General features: G+C 36.3%; 1 protein-coding gene across 4 annotated transcripts in view; it reads right to left on the bottom strand.

The window, feature by feature from the left end:
- Nucleotides 1–16,833, bottom strand: part of UBE3A (ubiquitin protein ligase E3A) — a 55,633-nt gene that overhangs the window by 4,270 nt on the left and 34,530 nt on the right. For all 4 annotated transcript variants that reach the window (XM_062601570.1, XM_062601571.1, XM_062601572.1 and 1 more), the window contains 4 exons: nucleotides 14,091–15,343; nucleotides 5,526–5,670; nucleotides 2,652–2,857; nucleotides 350–514 (listed from right to left, as the gene is read on the bottom strand). In XM_062601570.1, coding sequence (XP_062457554.1) covers nucleotides 350–514; nucleotides 2,652–2,857; nucleotides 5,526–5,670; nucleotides 14,091–15,343 — 1,769 coding nt within the window. The remainder of the gene's footprint in view (nucleotides 1–349; nucleotides 515–2,651; nucleotides 2,858–5,525; nucleotides 5,671–14,090; nucleotides 15,344–16,833) is intronic.

The following is a 16,833-nucleotide window of genomic DNA, read 5'->3' as shown; positions in this document are numbered from 1 at the left end:
CAGCCACTGTAACACAAATTATGCCCGTTGTGGATACTGGAATGTATGTGGCACAACAAATTTTCCTCATTGCACAGTGGTATTCTCAAAGACACAGCCAGAATTTTGGGTTTTTTTTTTAATACATCCATATTCGTACATACTGTGCATACATGGGAAGATGTCTATGTACCACCACAATTTTTAAACAAGAGAAGTCTTTTCCGCTTAGAACTACATTGTGCTATGACAGTTTTGAATGCTTTTAAACTTTAAGTGAAATTAAACCTTTAAAGAATCCTAGGTAATCCTATATAGAGCATCTAAATTACAGAATAGGTAAAGAAAGTTAGAGGGCAAGGTGAATTACCTTTCTATTTTCATTTGTAATGGGGATTTTATCACCGTTTTCCTTTAAATCATGCATCATTGGATTACCAAAGAGATCCGTATGAGATATTTGAAAAGTTATCATCATATCATCTTCCACACTTCCTTCATACTCTAATAGGTCTCTCAAACTCTGATAGAGAACCTAATAAAATAGAAAAATAGGTCATAAATAAGTTTCAATACATTTCACTGAATAATATCAGAAGACACGAAATCACTTGCTCCAGAAAGAGTCATTATATTCTATGATGCAGTCACTTAAGAACTCCCATAACAAGCCAAAGCAAAAGTCTGCTAAGCTGAATACTTCTAACAGCAACCAGTAGTGGATGTTAAGGAAAGATGAAAAGAATTAAGGCAAAGAGTACCAGCCCCCTCAGAACAGCCTACCAGTTTCCAGGAATCTTCCTAAGCTACAAGGTTGGACTATTGACTTTAACAGCCATTGGTAAACCCTTTAGCATCCAGAACACTGCACCAGTAAATTCAACATGTACGTGTTAAATCAAAGAAAATTTATTTCGTATCACATAATTCAGGCAGACTTGTATATCTCCTACGCCTTGATTCAAGAAAAAAAGTAGGAAATAATCTTGAAGGAACATGGATAGGACAGTCATTAAAGAAAGAAAAACTCTGTGCATTGAAAGAGAAAAAAAGTTACTAAATTCCAGTCTTGCTTTATAAAATAAACGGGTTATGGTCAGAAATCGCCAAACAGAATTTGATATTGCTTCTAAGCTTGCTATACTCAGTCTTTCTCCTTACTATGCCTGAAAAGCCTAAGACTTTCTTGGAAACTGAAAGCTATGCAGAAGAAACAATTCTGTGACCAAGAAAGAGTTGTAGGACTCAAGAATACAAACTGAAGGTAAAAGAAAAACTGAGTGCAACATTTTCAACAGTAAAGTGAAAGTAGTAAGTTCTCCTCGAATGTTTTAGTTACTGAAAGATAACCTGTAAGCCTAATCCTCCCACTACCTGTAACCTTTCAAAATTTCCACAGCACCTTTAAAATTATTTCGCATTAGGAAAAAGAAAAAAAAAAAAAAAAAAAAACACCCACCGGATTTGGTTAGTGAGGGTTGACTTGTTGCTCCAAATTTTCATTTTTGGTTTGAGAAACTCTGAATTAAATGTTTAAGTCATCTTAGAATATCAGGAGTTTCAAAATGACAGTTTTAAAAGAAGTCAACATAGGCGTCACAGAAGAAAAACATAAGAGTAGTGAAAAAAAGAAATTAAGAATTGCCCTCACTGCCTTGTTGCACAGAAATAAATCCACTTGTTCCTTCATGAAAATTTTGAGTTTATAATCAGAACTACAAGAAAGCTTTATGCATTTCTCAACATCATTTTACAGATAAACTGGCCAGAGTTGGTATGCTCTTACATGTAACCATCCAAAGCAGACTGAAGAATCTATTTTTGATTACACATGCCTAACTCTTCGATTAAACAAAAGGATACTTTTTAAAAAGAGTATTATTTTACTCATCTTTTTTTGCATAGCTAAAGATTTTGCCTAATAGCTTATAAAAAGGGAAGCCTTCCACCTTTTTGAAGTACTATGAAGTATAATAACAAGTCATAACATGATAAAAAGCTACTGGTGATCTTTGACTGAGGGTGAGTGGAGCAAGGCCAGGACATCTTGTGTACAAACTTTATACATAGAAGTGACATTCATATATGGTACATATATACAACCAGTGTAAGTATACATCTTCTATGCATTCTTTTCTTGGACACATCTTCTATACCGTATTTACTAAAGTATATTACAGCTTAGTGTTTTTATATAGCCATTGGGGGAGGAAAAAAGATGGACATTGATGACTGCTTCCAAACTGTAAGAACATTCATAATTGCCACATCTATCTGTTGCTTTAGAAAAAAATACAAGCATCACACCTTCACATGTCTATCACTGTTTTCACAAATTTCATAGAAATCATTTCTATGAATACAGATAAATAGCAGCTTCATTTTAGAGATCTGTTTGGGAAGGTACTGAGATATTAAGCAACTCCAGTAGTACATTAGAAACAGGGTAAGGGTTTGTTGACACCCAAGCCTATTATAAGTTCACTAGACAATACTGCTTTCTCCAAAAGATTCCATTACTTACCAATTTAACAAATACAACAGACTTTTCACACAAGTCATAGCTTATTTCACTTCCACCTCTGACACCAATCCTGTGTTTCATTTAAATCTAGATTGAGTTATTGCCTAGAAAAATGCAGTAATGAATTCAAAGAACCTAATGAACTTACAGGATGAGAGTCTGCCAGATCACGGAAAGTTCCTTTTTTGCCCATTAGCTTCCTGTAGACAACCATGGGAAAATGTACGTCCAGTATACAGTTATTGTAAATAGCCAGACCCAGTACTATGCCAATCAGTGTAAACTGACCCTCAGTTTCAAAAGAGGACGGATTAAACCAAAACAGTTTTGTAGCTTCATCATATGTGAACATACCTGTAAAAAAAGAAATTTAAAACAATTATTGCTACATTTTAATAAAAATGACATGCAAAACAACATTATAAACTCATTTTTATACTACAGTGACTCTAAAAAAATATTTAATTTAGAATTATACTTAATGGAAAAGAAGCTACTTGGGATAACTGCAGCAGAATAATGTTACTATTCACACTACCTACTGAAAGTCTGCGAAAGTGAGACACATGAGATCTTCTGTATAACATCCTGCAACGCATGTGCTGAAGTTGTAAACACACTTCTCATCTCCTTCCATTACTGAAGAAGCAGCAGCACATTATCAACAGATTTTAATTTTGAGGAAAGAATGCAATCAGAAATCATGTGAACAAAATCAGCTTGAAGAACTCTAGTTACAATAAAGTGATATCCTTCCTTCACAGACTTTTCCATGCAGATTCCCTCAGTGACTGGTTATTTAGAAGCGGACTAGCCGCAGTCCTATTTCTTAACTGGAAGCCCTGATTACGGAGCAGGGATTAACCAGCACATATGAACTTAAACCAGTCAGATTATCTAACAGATTTTTAGAAACTCGACAAGGCCTACTGAATTGCTGCAGCTATCTCATATCCTAACTTGAGGAGGAAATGTAACATGTGGCAATTGTTTCACAGGAGGGGCTGCAAATTTAACAGCTCATCACTGTTGAAAGGGGGGTGGATTCTGCCAGATCCCTTAGCTGAATCAGTTGAAGTAAGGTAACTAATTCAGAGGAAAAAAGTGACTCCTGCCAAGTTCACAAGCTGAGTAAGTTCATAGCAGGCTTCAATAAACAACCAAATTGGAACATACTAAGAGTTACAGGGAGGGGATAGGACCACAGACAAAACGAAGGAATAGAGTCCCTTACCCTTTTGGCTGTAGCAAGCCACTAGATTAGCTCTTGCTCATGAAATAAGAGCTTAAATTCACACAGACTGTGAACTATTTAAAGCAGTGCCAAGACAAAATCAGTTGCTTATCAGACTTGATAAAGCAAGGATACCAGCAAAAATACAGACTTAAGAGAAAGGAAAAAGAACCTCCTTGATAAGTAAAAGTATATTCCTAGTGATATGTGGCTTGTATAGTTGTCTTGTGATTCCCCTGGCAGAAACTACAAAAAGCATCCAGGCTCCTCCATGCACCCTATGTCACAGACACATAGTCTAGCAGATGACGTACATTCACCAAAAGATTTTGTCTTGTCAGCTCTTAAAAAAAATATGCTTATTTACTTCCTACAGGATATATACGAATTGGTTATAAAGCCGCACAAAAACAGCCACCAAATATCTCTCAGTGCTGAAGACAAGATGCCCTCCTCACCCTCAGAATTTAGTTCTAGTCTAAATTCGCATTCAACTGAACCTGAAGGAATAAAGTGCAAATTCATTCCAAGAACCTGTCTTATTTCCAAAAGGTAAGGTTACTCATCTCAGTAAGGTACTAGGACAAGGAGAACTATCAGGGTGCACATAAATAACAAAGACTAGTATCAGGCAAGGAAACTGGAAATCAGATCTTGATGTGCACAAGCCCGTGTAAGAGGAAAAAGTAGAAGCCTACGTTCCATTTGCCGAAAGTTTACAGTGACTTCTAGATTACTGCGAAGTAAAAGTGAAGACTTGTACTATCTGAAAGATGATGGAAGAGTTAAATAATCAAAAGAAACAACTCTAACAAATTTCTGTTAATGGAGGACTGACCGTTTACCCAGACTCATATCTGGAAAAAAATGTTAGCATAAAATGCAACATTTCATTCACTGACCAAAAATTAAGATTACAGTACATTAAAACCATAATAAAACACCATAAGAAAGGGAAGTTGCAATACAGAATGTTGCTAACAGTGTCATATTAAGCTATCCTACTTCTCTTTTACAGAATAAACATGTCTCCAGGCATACTTATGAGAATAGAACCACCTTAACTTCTATTTAAAGAATTTCATTAACTTTTACTGCTAAAGGATTTTCAAATCAAGAGAATGTATGAAAATGCAAAAAGCACTGGAGACTGGAACAGGAAGGAAGAGAAAAAGCAGTAATAACAAAAGTGATAATTAAGCTGGTTAAAAAAAAAAACAATAAAACCCCAACTTTGTCTCAGATGTTACAGTAGACTACTACTAGTTGTTCTTAATTATCTTCATTCAAATTTGACATTAATGCTACACTTGAAGATCTTCATCAATTTCAGAGAAAATCCTTAGAAGAGCTGAGACACTTTTCTTTATCAGATTTTTCAGGCTCAGGGAAAAGAAAGAGGAAACAGGTCAAAAACTCACCACAGTCCTACTCTGGTTATATTGTAGAAGTTCTTCCTCTTTGGTTTGATTACTAATTCTAGAAGCTAATCATGAAGCAAGGTAAAGAGAAAGGTGAGAAAAACAAAGGAATACTGCAAAGGAACTCTGCACAACTGATTCAGATCTAAATGAACAGCAGCAGCTTTCACTAACTAAACACATGTATTTCTTTTGTTCCTCCTTAGAATGATGACTGATGATGAAATGCTGAGCCTCGGTGGATCAAGTACCCTCACCATCACTAAGAAGTTTGGGGAACTTCAGGGAAAAATAAAAACAGCAGATGTAAAAAGAGACTGCATACAGCTTCACTTCACAGAAATTAATGCTTTATTAGATAACATACCAATATCTGGATTGAAGATTTCTTCCACAACCAGTTGAAAAAATTCTTTGGAAACACCTCCTTCATCTACCCCTTGCTCTCCTTCAAATTCCACATACAATTGCTTCTTCAAGTCTGCAGGATTTTCCATGGCAATCATCTCTAGCTATTGAGTGAACAGAAAAGCATTGTATTAGTAACTCTGAGTCAATAGAGCACCAAAAAAAAACTAAATCAAAACCACCCTCAAAACCCCCAAAAAGAAGTATAAATCACAACTATAAAACATGGGAAAACAATACTAAGGCACTCTAAATACATATTAGAATTTGAGGATTAATGCAGCAAGAAACTTAAAAAATCTGATCTGCCAGCCAATTAAGGCTGTTAGTGTCCTCTGTTTTTGTTTTGTGATTTTTTTTTCTTTTAAGCACTTATTCTGAATAGATTAGTACTATATTGGACAAAATGCAAAGAAAATATGAAAACAGATGCGTTACTGGGATAACTAAGTTGATATGGAAACAAAAAGGGAATGCAATCTGATCTACATGGTTCACAACTAATGGTTTTGTGAAAGGATTATAGATACTTTTGGGGAACCTTTATGTAATAATTTACAGTGAAGACAAAAGACAGTATTTATAAGAGCTGGAAAAACAGAACTAAGATATGACAGTCAAATGAGTTCCCTTTTCTCTTGACCCTGGTGAAGAAATCACTTGCATTTATTATTTCTGTACCCTTCAAACAGAGCTATTGAATTGCTTCAATGGAAGGGAGAGTCGAGAAGTTATCTTTCATAGGAAAGGGTTTAATTTCTATATAAAGGCCATTGCAGGTCTGTGTCACTTTTTTACCCATGCAAATCTATCTATTCAGTTATCAGAAGTTCAAATCAAATTAGAAGTTATGCAAGAATATTTTGCAGTTGGTAAGAAACATGCTGCTTAGAAACATAAACATAACAGGAAAGCCTGTGCAGCATGATTACACTAGGCATATCTATGGGAAGAAGATCCAACGGCAAGAAAGCAAGGCACACACCTGTAAATTCACCTATCAAGACCATACGCGAGATTGCCCATCATCCAGGATAGCATACTTACCAGTTACTGTTCTTAACAAGTTGACCCACTTCTTATGTCACCAGCCTACCCACATACACATGCCAACACATTCTTTATGTCCCAGAACTTAACTACAGAAGTGTAAAAGTCTAAGTGAACAGAACAAAGCAGAACATAATAAAGAAAATGATGACACTGTTAGTAAAATGGTACCACCAATGAGATGAGTTTTCTCCTATCTCCTGATAACTGCCAAGTCAACCACCCATTTTACAAAAGCAGCACAGCAGGGAAGATGGGTGACACCTAGAGGTGGTTAGCATAAGGGTTTTGAAAACTCCGAAGCTCTTCATACAAAAGGAAGAAGTGTGGGGAAAATGATATAGTGATATTAGCTGGCATTGAAATCAATACCAGGAAGAGAGACAGGTTAACTCCATAGTGTACAAAGCTTTTTTTTTTTTTTTTTTTTTTTTTTTTTTAAGCTATGAATGAAGTAAAGGCAAGAGAGGTCAAATTAGCAGATTAGTATGTATGAGAAATAACTAAGTTCTGTAAAGAACCCTGTAATGTGCTTAAGTGTTACCTAAAGCAGTCTGTCCATTACACACTCTTTGCAGCAAACTATTTTAGCTCTTACAGAGACTAACCAAGATTTATTCTTTAAAATTTGCTGTATTTTTGTCAACAATACTTCTGCAATAAAAGCAGTTTACAGTTCTCTGCCATCACTGATAGCAAGTAATGAGGATATCCTCATCACAAGCTTATCAAAACGGTGGTGTTTTTAATCTTACCTTTCAGGTAAATCTTAAATATTTTATAGAAGTATTTTTAAAAAGTTTACTTATGAATAGCATAACAGAGCTTGATTCTTGTTCTAAATACAACTGATGGATGTTTTTAAAAACAGAGAAGTAGTATCTATTTGAAGACCATAGTACAGGTTATGGGTTAAATCTGGATGGACAGAATCCTCCTGTCAGAATCCTTTGCACCTAGAACTGATACCAATAATACTTATCTTCTTCCAATTCATGACTGCTAGCTATGCAATATTTACCACCAGCAATTAACTATTTTGCAAGTTTTACAAATTCTAGTAAGTTCTGACAAATCAGGTATTGCCCGTGCATCTCCTTCAGGACAGCAACACTTTGCCATAGCATAAAGGTTCTCTTTTGTTATAGCAATGTGTTTGTATTAAGCAGAGTACTCATATATAAAAAGAATTTTTTAAAAAACTATTTCAAAATGATCTTTTGGATGAGACTGCTAAGCTGCAATAAGTGATATAAAAAAAAAAAGTAGTACTAAAAAGGGGGAAGGGAACACTTAATTGAGGACTGCTGGTTGGGCAGATTGGAAGACTGCATGACTGTCTGCAAGGAAATCAGATAAAGGATTACCAAAAAGCCAGTATTTCAAGTCAAAGCCTGCTGTTGCTTGAAGTAGATTCTATAACCAGGACAGTGTTGCTAAGCTGCTCAACTGAAGGCTGCAGATTTAGCTGCTCTTTTCAATGTCTGTGTCTCTCAACACTGATGCTTAAGAAAAATTGAACTCAGTGGAAAACACAGTATTCATCACTACTAAGTAAGAATTGAATTTCAGCAGAACTTCAGCACTTCTAAAGCAAGGAACATGAGCCTCAATCTAAATGCCTTTTTCTCTCCAAATTATCTGAGCAGCCTTAAACTCACCACATAGATGCTGTCAGATATCTATGTTTACATGAATGCCCAAAGTTTTAGATACTTGTGTTTTCTGTCATGATAGTTTGACTGAGCAAGCAGATAAAGTCATCATTACGTTTTTCCAAGAACTTCCCAGAAAGTGTGTATTACGGGTTTGAAGCCATATCACCAAGAACTGACCATCTACAAGTTGAAGAGCTGAAAGCTGAGACATCCCTTTATACAGAATAACTGTATTTTCTTGGTTGAAACATGTTATTGCGCCACAGCATGAGATAGGACAACTGACTTCATTTACAGAACATTGTGCTTTCCTGGAAGACCTGTGCATTAGTATCCTCCATCAGAGTTCAGTTATCTTCTTAAAATTGATAGTAATTGAAATAATCTATTCAGTTATAACTATTAAAATAAGAGAAAGATCAAACTCTTGCAATGTAAAAGTTTTTTTCAAGACAGTGGTAGGAATACTCTCCATGCTAGAAGGTCAAAACAACATGAACATAACCGAGTTTGAAAGTACCTCACGACACATCAGTCATCACGTTTTGTGGAGAAATGCATGCTTAGTAGTACCCTAAAGAAAAATGACCAGAAAAATGACCAGGAAAAATCAAGTCAATTTTTGTGGTTCGTGCATGTACTTGCCCGCACAGCCTCCTACAGATCTGTTCAGACATGGACAGCATGCAACAGAGGCCTGCTAGCACTGAGATTTTTCAGCTGAATGTAACACATACTTAGTCTTAATGCAGCTCAAGTACTTTGTTTGAGTACTTTGTTTCTGATGCACTATGGAAGAATCTGTCTACTGATTTTAGCTGCTACATAGAAGCTTTTGCTCATCAATACATTAGCAGAATCATTTACAAATAAGAGAGGCTTGCTGTCTGACAGCCTCTAAATTCAACCTGTAGTTTGCGCGTGAGTTTCCAGTTTGTGAGTGAGTACCAGCATGATTCTGCTAAAGGAATTCACCAAATTCACACTTGCAGAACCTGCATAATGCAGCTGATACCCCTTCAATTACTGCTACTTGAGAATAAATTAGCAGATAATCTGTGCAGAAAGAATAAAGTCAGAGGGAAATGAATGAAAGAAATGGCCTACAGGAGATGAAAAGGCAGAGAAGGGGATTTGAAGATAAACTTCCTTTCTTGTTACCACATCCACGTAATGTGACTCAGCAGTAGTCCAGCTAACTTTTAAAAACAGAAACTCCACAGACACAAGAAGGCAGGTTAACTGCTTTCAAGGACTGCAGACTCAAGTCCTGTACTACCAATTTCCAAGTTTAAGGGTTCTATATTTAAAGCAAGGACTGACATTTTATCATCCCCCCAACTTTTCAGACTAACACACATACAAATAAGTATATAGTACAGGAAAACACACTTCATTAGGTCCATATTAATAAACAATAGAAAAAAGTTTCTGATGGCATACATGCAAAGAAACTGAACAATCAATCTGTTAATGAAAGTTTTACTTGATTTATTCCAGAGTAAACTATGATTCTTTCACTAACAGCTTTAAACAAGTATTTAAAAGGTGTTACTTCAAATTCCCAATATTACATAAGAAAAACCTCTAGAGTAATAAAATCACTTGCCAGTGCTTATATTTGTTATAACAGAGTCCCAAAAGTGAGAGTACCTACAAAATGAATTCTAAAAGCTTGAATATTCAAAGTTACTGATAAGAAAAAAATAGCTTTCTGACAACTTAATGAGCTCAACCAAATAGCAGAGAAAGATCAGTACTTTGTCCATTTGTAAAGATGAATCATTATCAAAGCTGACTGATGTACTTGCTTGAAAGTATGTAGCATCAATACAAAAAAAATATGATTAAGATCTCATCCTCATTTTTAATGAAGATTTTTGAGAATGCTTTTAGCATACAATTATCAGAGTTAATCCATATACAGTCAAAAATGTCAGCAGGAAGTGTTCTCTAGAAATACAGGTCTAGTGAGATGAATATAAAATTACTTACAATTCAAACAACTCTTAGTATTCAGATCGTTTCATAAAATTCAAGCCTGAGGTTCAAACCACAATGTCTAAGAGTAAAATACTAGAAATATTACTTACCTGTAATTTAAACGTACTAAGGATCTATTCTGACAGAGAACAGATCTAAGAACACACTTTCTCAAGTGACAACCATCACAGAATCACACAGCGGTTGAGGTTGGAAGGAACCTTGGAGAATATCTAGTCCAACCTTCCTGCTCAAGCAGAGCCACTTAGAGCACGTTAGGACAGGGTTGCACCCAGGCAGGTTTTGATTGTCTACGGAGAAGGAGACTCCACCTCTCTGGGCAACCTGTGCCAGTGCTCCGTCGCTCTCACAGGGAAGAAATTCCCCCTCACGGTCAGGCAGAACTTCCTGTGGTTCAGTTTGTGCCTGTTACCTCTTGCCCTGTTGCTTGGGACAACTGAAAAGAGTTCAGCCCCATCCCCTTGACACCCTCCCTTCAGGTACTTATACACATTGATAAGATCCCCTTAGTCTTCTTTTCTCCAGGGTAAACAGGCCCAGCTCTTGCAACCTTTCCTCACAGGAGAGATGCTCCAGTCCTCTGATCATCTTCATAGCCCTCTGTTGGGCTCTCCAGTAGCTCCATGTCTCTCTTGTCCTGGAAGCCCAGATCTGGACACAGTACTCGAGATGCGGCCTCACCAAGGCTGAGTGGAGGGGTAGGATCACCTCTCTTCCTAATGCACCCCAGGATACCACTGGCCTTCTTGGCCACAAGGGCACACTGCTGGCTCATAGTCAACTTGTTGCCCACCAGCTCTCCCAGGTCCTTGGCAAGATCTTTCTAATGTTAAAGTATTATTAATATATATTAGTAATAATAACAAAAACAATACCTTACCAATAACCTTGGCAAGATCATTTTAGTAGCTTTCAATGAGGCCTTCCAAAGTTCAATACCACATCCAAGAACGCAACCATCACTGATGCAAGCCCACACAACATAGCCTTCACATAGTTTTTATACTGCCCGTATTGCTATTGAAGCACACGCTACCTGCCTTAAGTAATTCCCCAAGTTCTGGGCTGTTCCTTGAACTAATAAAGGGTGCAAAACCAACAGCCTCAAGTTACTTCAGGAAGGTCTTCTTGACCTACAGTTCCAACTTTGATTAGAATCAGAGAGAGTAAGTCATTCCAGGAGTGGGACATAAGACTGAAGATTTCTTGCTTTCACTTCCTAACAGGCATGAAATAGGTCTGAAAATTATGAAGGTTACTAAAATCAGTTCCCTGTTTGACACAGGAAGTCCCGTTAACAATAGTACATATAATTCTGTAACAGATTTATCTAACAGATAGATCAGGCTTTCTTTTTGGAAGAAAACAGCAAAACAGAAGATAGAGAATGGTATTTTCCCAGTATATTTTCTTCCAGTAGACTGCAGCTTAGAGACTTCCTGAGGTGTGTTTATGGCTCAGAGTCAAATGCCTGTATTTAACAGCTTTTGATGGAACTTACTTTCTTGAGGATCTATTTTTTGGGGAATAAAACCCATAATTTAAATGTATACTGCATGGAAAAAAATGCCCTTTTACTTATGTTAAGCTGCTTCCTGATAATATGATAGGGTTCTACCAGTTAGGAAAAATTATTTCTTATTCATCTTTTCTATGCCATCTTCTATGCCCTCAGTCATTTAATCTGAGTGGAAATAAATTTAGATAGTTTATCATCTATTGCATCCTTTTTGACACTATAACAAGGAGTAAGAAAAATAAACAGACATAGGTACACCATCATAAACAGAGACATTGTACTGCTTTATTCCTTTTATTTCCCTTATTTATTTGAAAACTCTTGAGCACAGATACCTCTATTAAAGCATATCAATTGTTAAGAGGTGACTTCTGTCCCCACTAAGTAAATTTACCAACACAGTTTCTTTTAAGTCCACATCCTCTCACAGCAGCTATTTCACTGCATCTGTTTGAAACTGTATCTACAGCTCCCTTCCTCCAACTATGACGCTAAGTCTTCATTCATCTCCATTTTCTTGGATATAATCTCTTCTCCACTTTTGTGGAAAGTGTCTGGCCCGCACTTGTTCTCACTGACGAGAATGATTTAGCTCAGATTGCTGAATTTAGTGCAAATTTATCTTTATTTTCTGTCTCAGAATAAACAGTTTTAAATCCCTGTTCTCCTTGGGGTTTTGACAGAGTCAGGTCACCATAATTTAACATGTTCTGGCAGCTTAGATTAACAGCCATAAAAAGATCTATGGTATCTGCCCAGACATGTACTTGTAGACTGCTGGGCTGTGCCAGGCTGCTGCAAATGCACCACAATTTAAAATAATACGCTAGAGTTTAAACTGATTTGATTTAAATTACCTGCCTTTCCAACAGACCAAGAAAGAGCACAGTGATGACTGCTGTGGCTCAGCTAAAGTACAGCAACTACACCAATTTGATGCTGCCCATGAGCTTTCTAAGCAATACAACATACTTTTTCCCCAAAGATTTCAACATCATTCCACAACAAGCAGTATGCAGAAAAATGCTTTTTCTCATATTTACGTATTTTCTTTCCTACCATGAGCATAAGGAAGAAGGTGTACTTCCTCTCTGCTGGAACTGATATTTAAAAGAACACCTCCCTGAAACTAGTTCTTACCTTGTTTTAGCCCATCCTCTCCTAAAGCAGTAGGACTTTGCCTCCTTCTTTTTTCAGTATTTATTTGAAAGCCAAACTACGTCAGTGAAATAAAATCCATTAATGTGATAAAATATAATTAGATACAACTATGTGCCCTATAGGTTGCAAAACTACAAAGAACATTCAAATTAGATAACTGATACACAGTACGGTTTAATTTTATAACAGTATGTTTTATATTTGCCTACTTTAACCGAGTTTACAGACAAAAGTCAATTCTGCACTGCAATTATCTCCTTTTGGTGCTTGACACAAAGCTTTAAATCGTATCAGCAATCCCAAGAAGCAGCTAGACTGTCTGAAAATTAAGAGGTACTCACAAAATTGTGGTAGGAACCCATTTAAGGCCCTAACAATTGACCTTCAGTAGCAGTTGAAGAGGTAAAAATTAACTGCAAATAACAGCTGGATTGAGAGATAAAAAGAGGTATTGTTCTCAAAGTCTTCCCAAACACACGATCCATCTGGCTATTCAACAAGCCTTAATTTAAAAATTTGCAAACACTGTTTTACTTCACACAAGACACAGAAATGAACTCCTGAAGAAATAACAGCTGAGTAAACAAAAACTAAAAAAAGAGGAGAGATCCTAAAATTAAAAGATATATTTATGGAGTTTACTGTCAAATACTTTTCATAGTTGGTATCTTGTCTGCAAAAGTTATCAACAAATTGCTTTTAAGTTTTACTTTAAGCAGCCAGCATATTTAGAGACAGGCTGCTGTCACAGTTCAAGTACTGACAGGTCTTACTTCCTCATTCTCATTACTTACACAGAATTGCAACAACACTTAGAAACAAGAAGTTCTACTTATGTTGTAGTCGCTCTAAAGACTTTTAGATCTAGAAGTTCTGAAGTCCACAAGAAAGAACACAACTGAACAGCTTTAATTCAAACTTTCATCTGAAACCCATCTTCCTCCTATTATCAGGAGACAATCCAGGAGAGTCAAGGAAAACAAGGTACTGATACAGAAGTTGGCCTCTCCAGAGGAAATCTAATACATAAAATACTGCATTCTCAACTGATCTTTTTCAGTTAGTCAAAGGCTGTGTAGTTTGCACTAGCCAAAGTCAACATACTTAAGTTCTATGTTGCTGTATGACTTACCCGCACAAGTGCATCATCTATGATGTGATCACGTCTCACTTTAAGTCGCAAATATGGGTTGAGCTGCTGTCCTTGAACTAAGCTGTAAAGCACAGTTATGCGTCGTTCACTGTACATCCGGATTCTGTTGTCGTAGTACAATCCCAGGTTCTTGGTAACAGCATTCAATATGAAGGGACAGGTCATAAAAGAGAACTTATTTTCTGTTTCTACTTTGAAGAAAGTGTAATCTTTGTCCATTTCCAGAACATCATTCAGTGGTTCATTAATAAATTCTTCAAAAGGGATAAGTGGTTTCCTGCAATCTATAGTTTTAACACCAAGTTCAGTTTCCAGTGGGTCTACTCGAGGCCCTTTTTTATTTCTTCTTTCCTCACCCAATAGTTCTTGAAGAGTTAGTTCGCTGGATTCTGGGATGGGTTCTTCATCTTCCTCTTCATTGTGATCTGTATCCACATCCCCTCCTACTACATTTGCATAGTAAACCATTTTCAAGCACTTTGAAGCAGCAACAACAGCATCATCATCATTCACTAGGTTACGACTATTGAACTCATTGCTTATGACTTTGTAAGTAATAAGCTGCTGAAATGTCTCCATCATTCTCCGAATTTGGTCTGCTCTATACTTAGACCACAATCTGACCAGTTTTGCTTGAGCTGCAAGGGGCAGTTTGCTCATTGCTTTGCAAAACAACGGCAGAGCCATTTCCAGATATTCTGGGCTATGAAGATTGCCATTCTCCATAACAATAATAAACAAATTCAGATAGTTAGGATCCCGAGAGTACACATTATGATAAGTCAAGTCACATTCCACATTAGGTGACAAGTACACAAGTGCATTTAAAAAGGCAGTTTCTATTTTTTCATTAGAAAGTAATCTATCATAGACCCGCCTGACTGCTTCAATATCTACAGACACTTCATCAGGGCCTAGTTTTTGAAGGTTGTTATCTCCCTGCGTGTTATCACCTATTCTTGATGATGATGATGATGCGCCTGAATCTTCTTCCATAGCAGCAGCCGAACAGGCAGCTTTTTCCTTTTCATCTTCATCTTTATCTTCATCCTTTCCTTGAAGAGACTTGAGCTCTTCCTTGGTGTGCTGCTTGGCTTTTCGGAAACTCTGTACCAATGCTTCAGCACTAGAAAATACTCTCCCAATCACTCGGATTAAAGGGGAATAATCCTCTTTCTCTCGACATAGTTCAAGAATTTCATAGATCTTGTCTTCTGTTAGAAAAGTCACATCTATAAAATTAAAAAGAGAAATCACATTTCCAACTCACTCTAATCAAGAATCTGCATTTGACATCATCATTAACACACTTTGGAAAAAGACAATGTCTATGCTTGATAAATTCAAGATGGATATACTTCATAACTTCATTCATAAAGATTTATGATTTCATTCATTGTGATTTAGTCTAACCTTTAATCCATGGATGTCAATAACTGGAGAACCAGCTGCACTAGTAAAACTTTTTCATCTGATTATCTACATTTAGTAGTGTTTAATAGTATTGCATTGCCTAAACAAGAGCAACTAAAACAGTAAGATGTTTAAACTTTAAAAGACTTTATGAATTAAACTGTGTGACAGAGCACCAATGCTTCTGGTAAATCTGCACAGTTAATGCACAAGTCATTAAACTATACCCTAACTAAATCGTATCATCCTCTTCTGTCCATGTGCTTATGAAATCAGTGCTCTTTTCCTCCAACAAATCTTGAAGAAAAGATTCAGTAACTTTTTGCTCGATATTAATTGGAGGATAAGATTTTTTTTTTAATTTCCATTTTTAATGTTTTTGCAACAGTTTTCATACTAAACTAATGCTCAGAAGTCATTCCAAAAAACACAACACATGCTCAGAAACGTATGCTACCTTCCAAACTCCACGCAGTTAGGCATGTGGGTTATTTCTCTGTACGTACGCCCTCACTGAAGTGAGCAATTTAAGTATACTCATCAACATGCTATTCAAACCAATAAGCTAGTTTACAGACATCATTCGCATGGATTCTGAACATCTGTCTGATTTCACCAATGTGAAATAACTCATTTGTTGGCCTGTTTGTTAATTTTATCTTCCTTTCTCTTTAGGAAAGAGGAAAAGAAAGTTTCATTTACAGCCTTCTACGCTAATCCTTAACTGGGACTCGCAAATGCTTTTGCATTAGGTGTATGATTTACTGTGAGTACTACCAGCAGAATCAGTAGGATTACTACCAAATATATTTTTCAGAATTTAGAAAGCATGTTTTGGTGCTTTATATATTTATTGTATACTTTGCTTAGAACTAGAACTGAATCTGTGTAAGAGTTTCTCTACAGCTTTGAAAACACATATCACAGAACTGTATCCCCAGACAACTAGTACAACCTCTGGGAAAGTAGTAAGCATACTGTTTTAATGGTGAAGACAGTATATGTTAAAATATTTTAAAGTAAGATTGCCTATACTAACAAAAAAAACCAAAAAAACCCAAGACAATCTGATTTTTGCAGAGCACCTAAACATTCTCAGAGTACATACAACATAGGAAAGATTATAGCATGACATTAAGCTTATGTCATACTATTGGGATGAACTTAATATCAGTAGGAAAACAATGAAAAAGCTTCAAAACTAAAATCTGTCCTGCTTAAAAAAAAAAAGCAATAGCACTAAAAATATTCTGAAGTAATGCAAGCTTAGTACTACATCTACCATTTTATTTCTGCAATGCATGTGCAA

The sequence above is a fragment of the Rhea pennata genome, chromosome 1, assembly GCF_028389875.1.
Source record: "Rhea pennata isolate bPtePen1 chromosome 1, bPtePen1.pri, whole genome shotgun sequence".
NCBI classification, from domain to species: domain Eukaryota; kingdom Metazoa; phylum Chordata; class Aves; order Rheiformes; family Rheidae; genus Rhea; species Rhea pennata.
The sequence above is the reverse complement of the archived record's forward strand: the minus strand, read 5'-3'. Positions and strand labels throughout refer to the sequence as shown.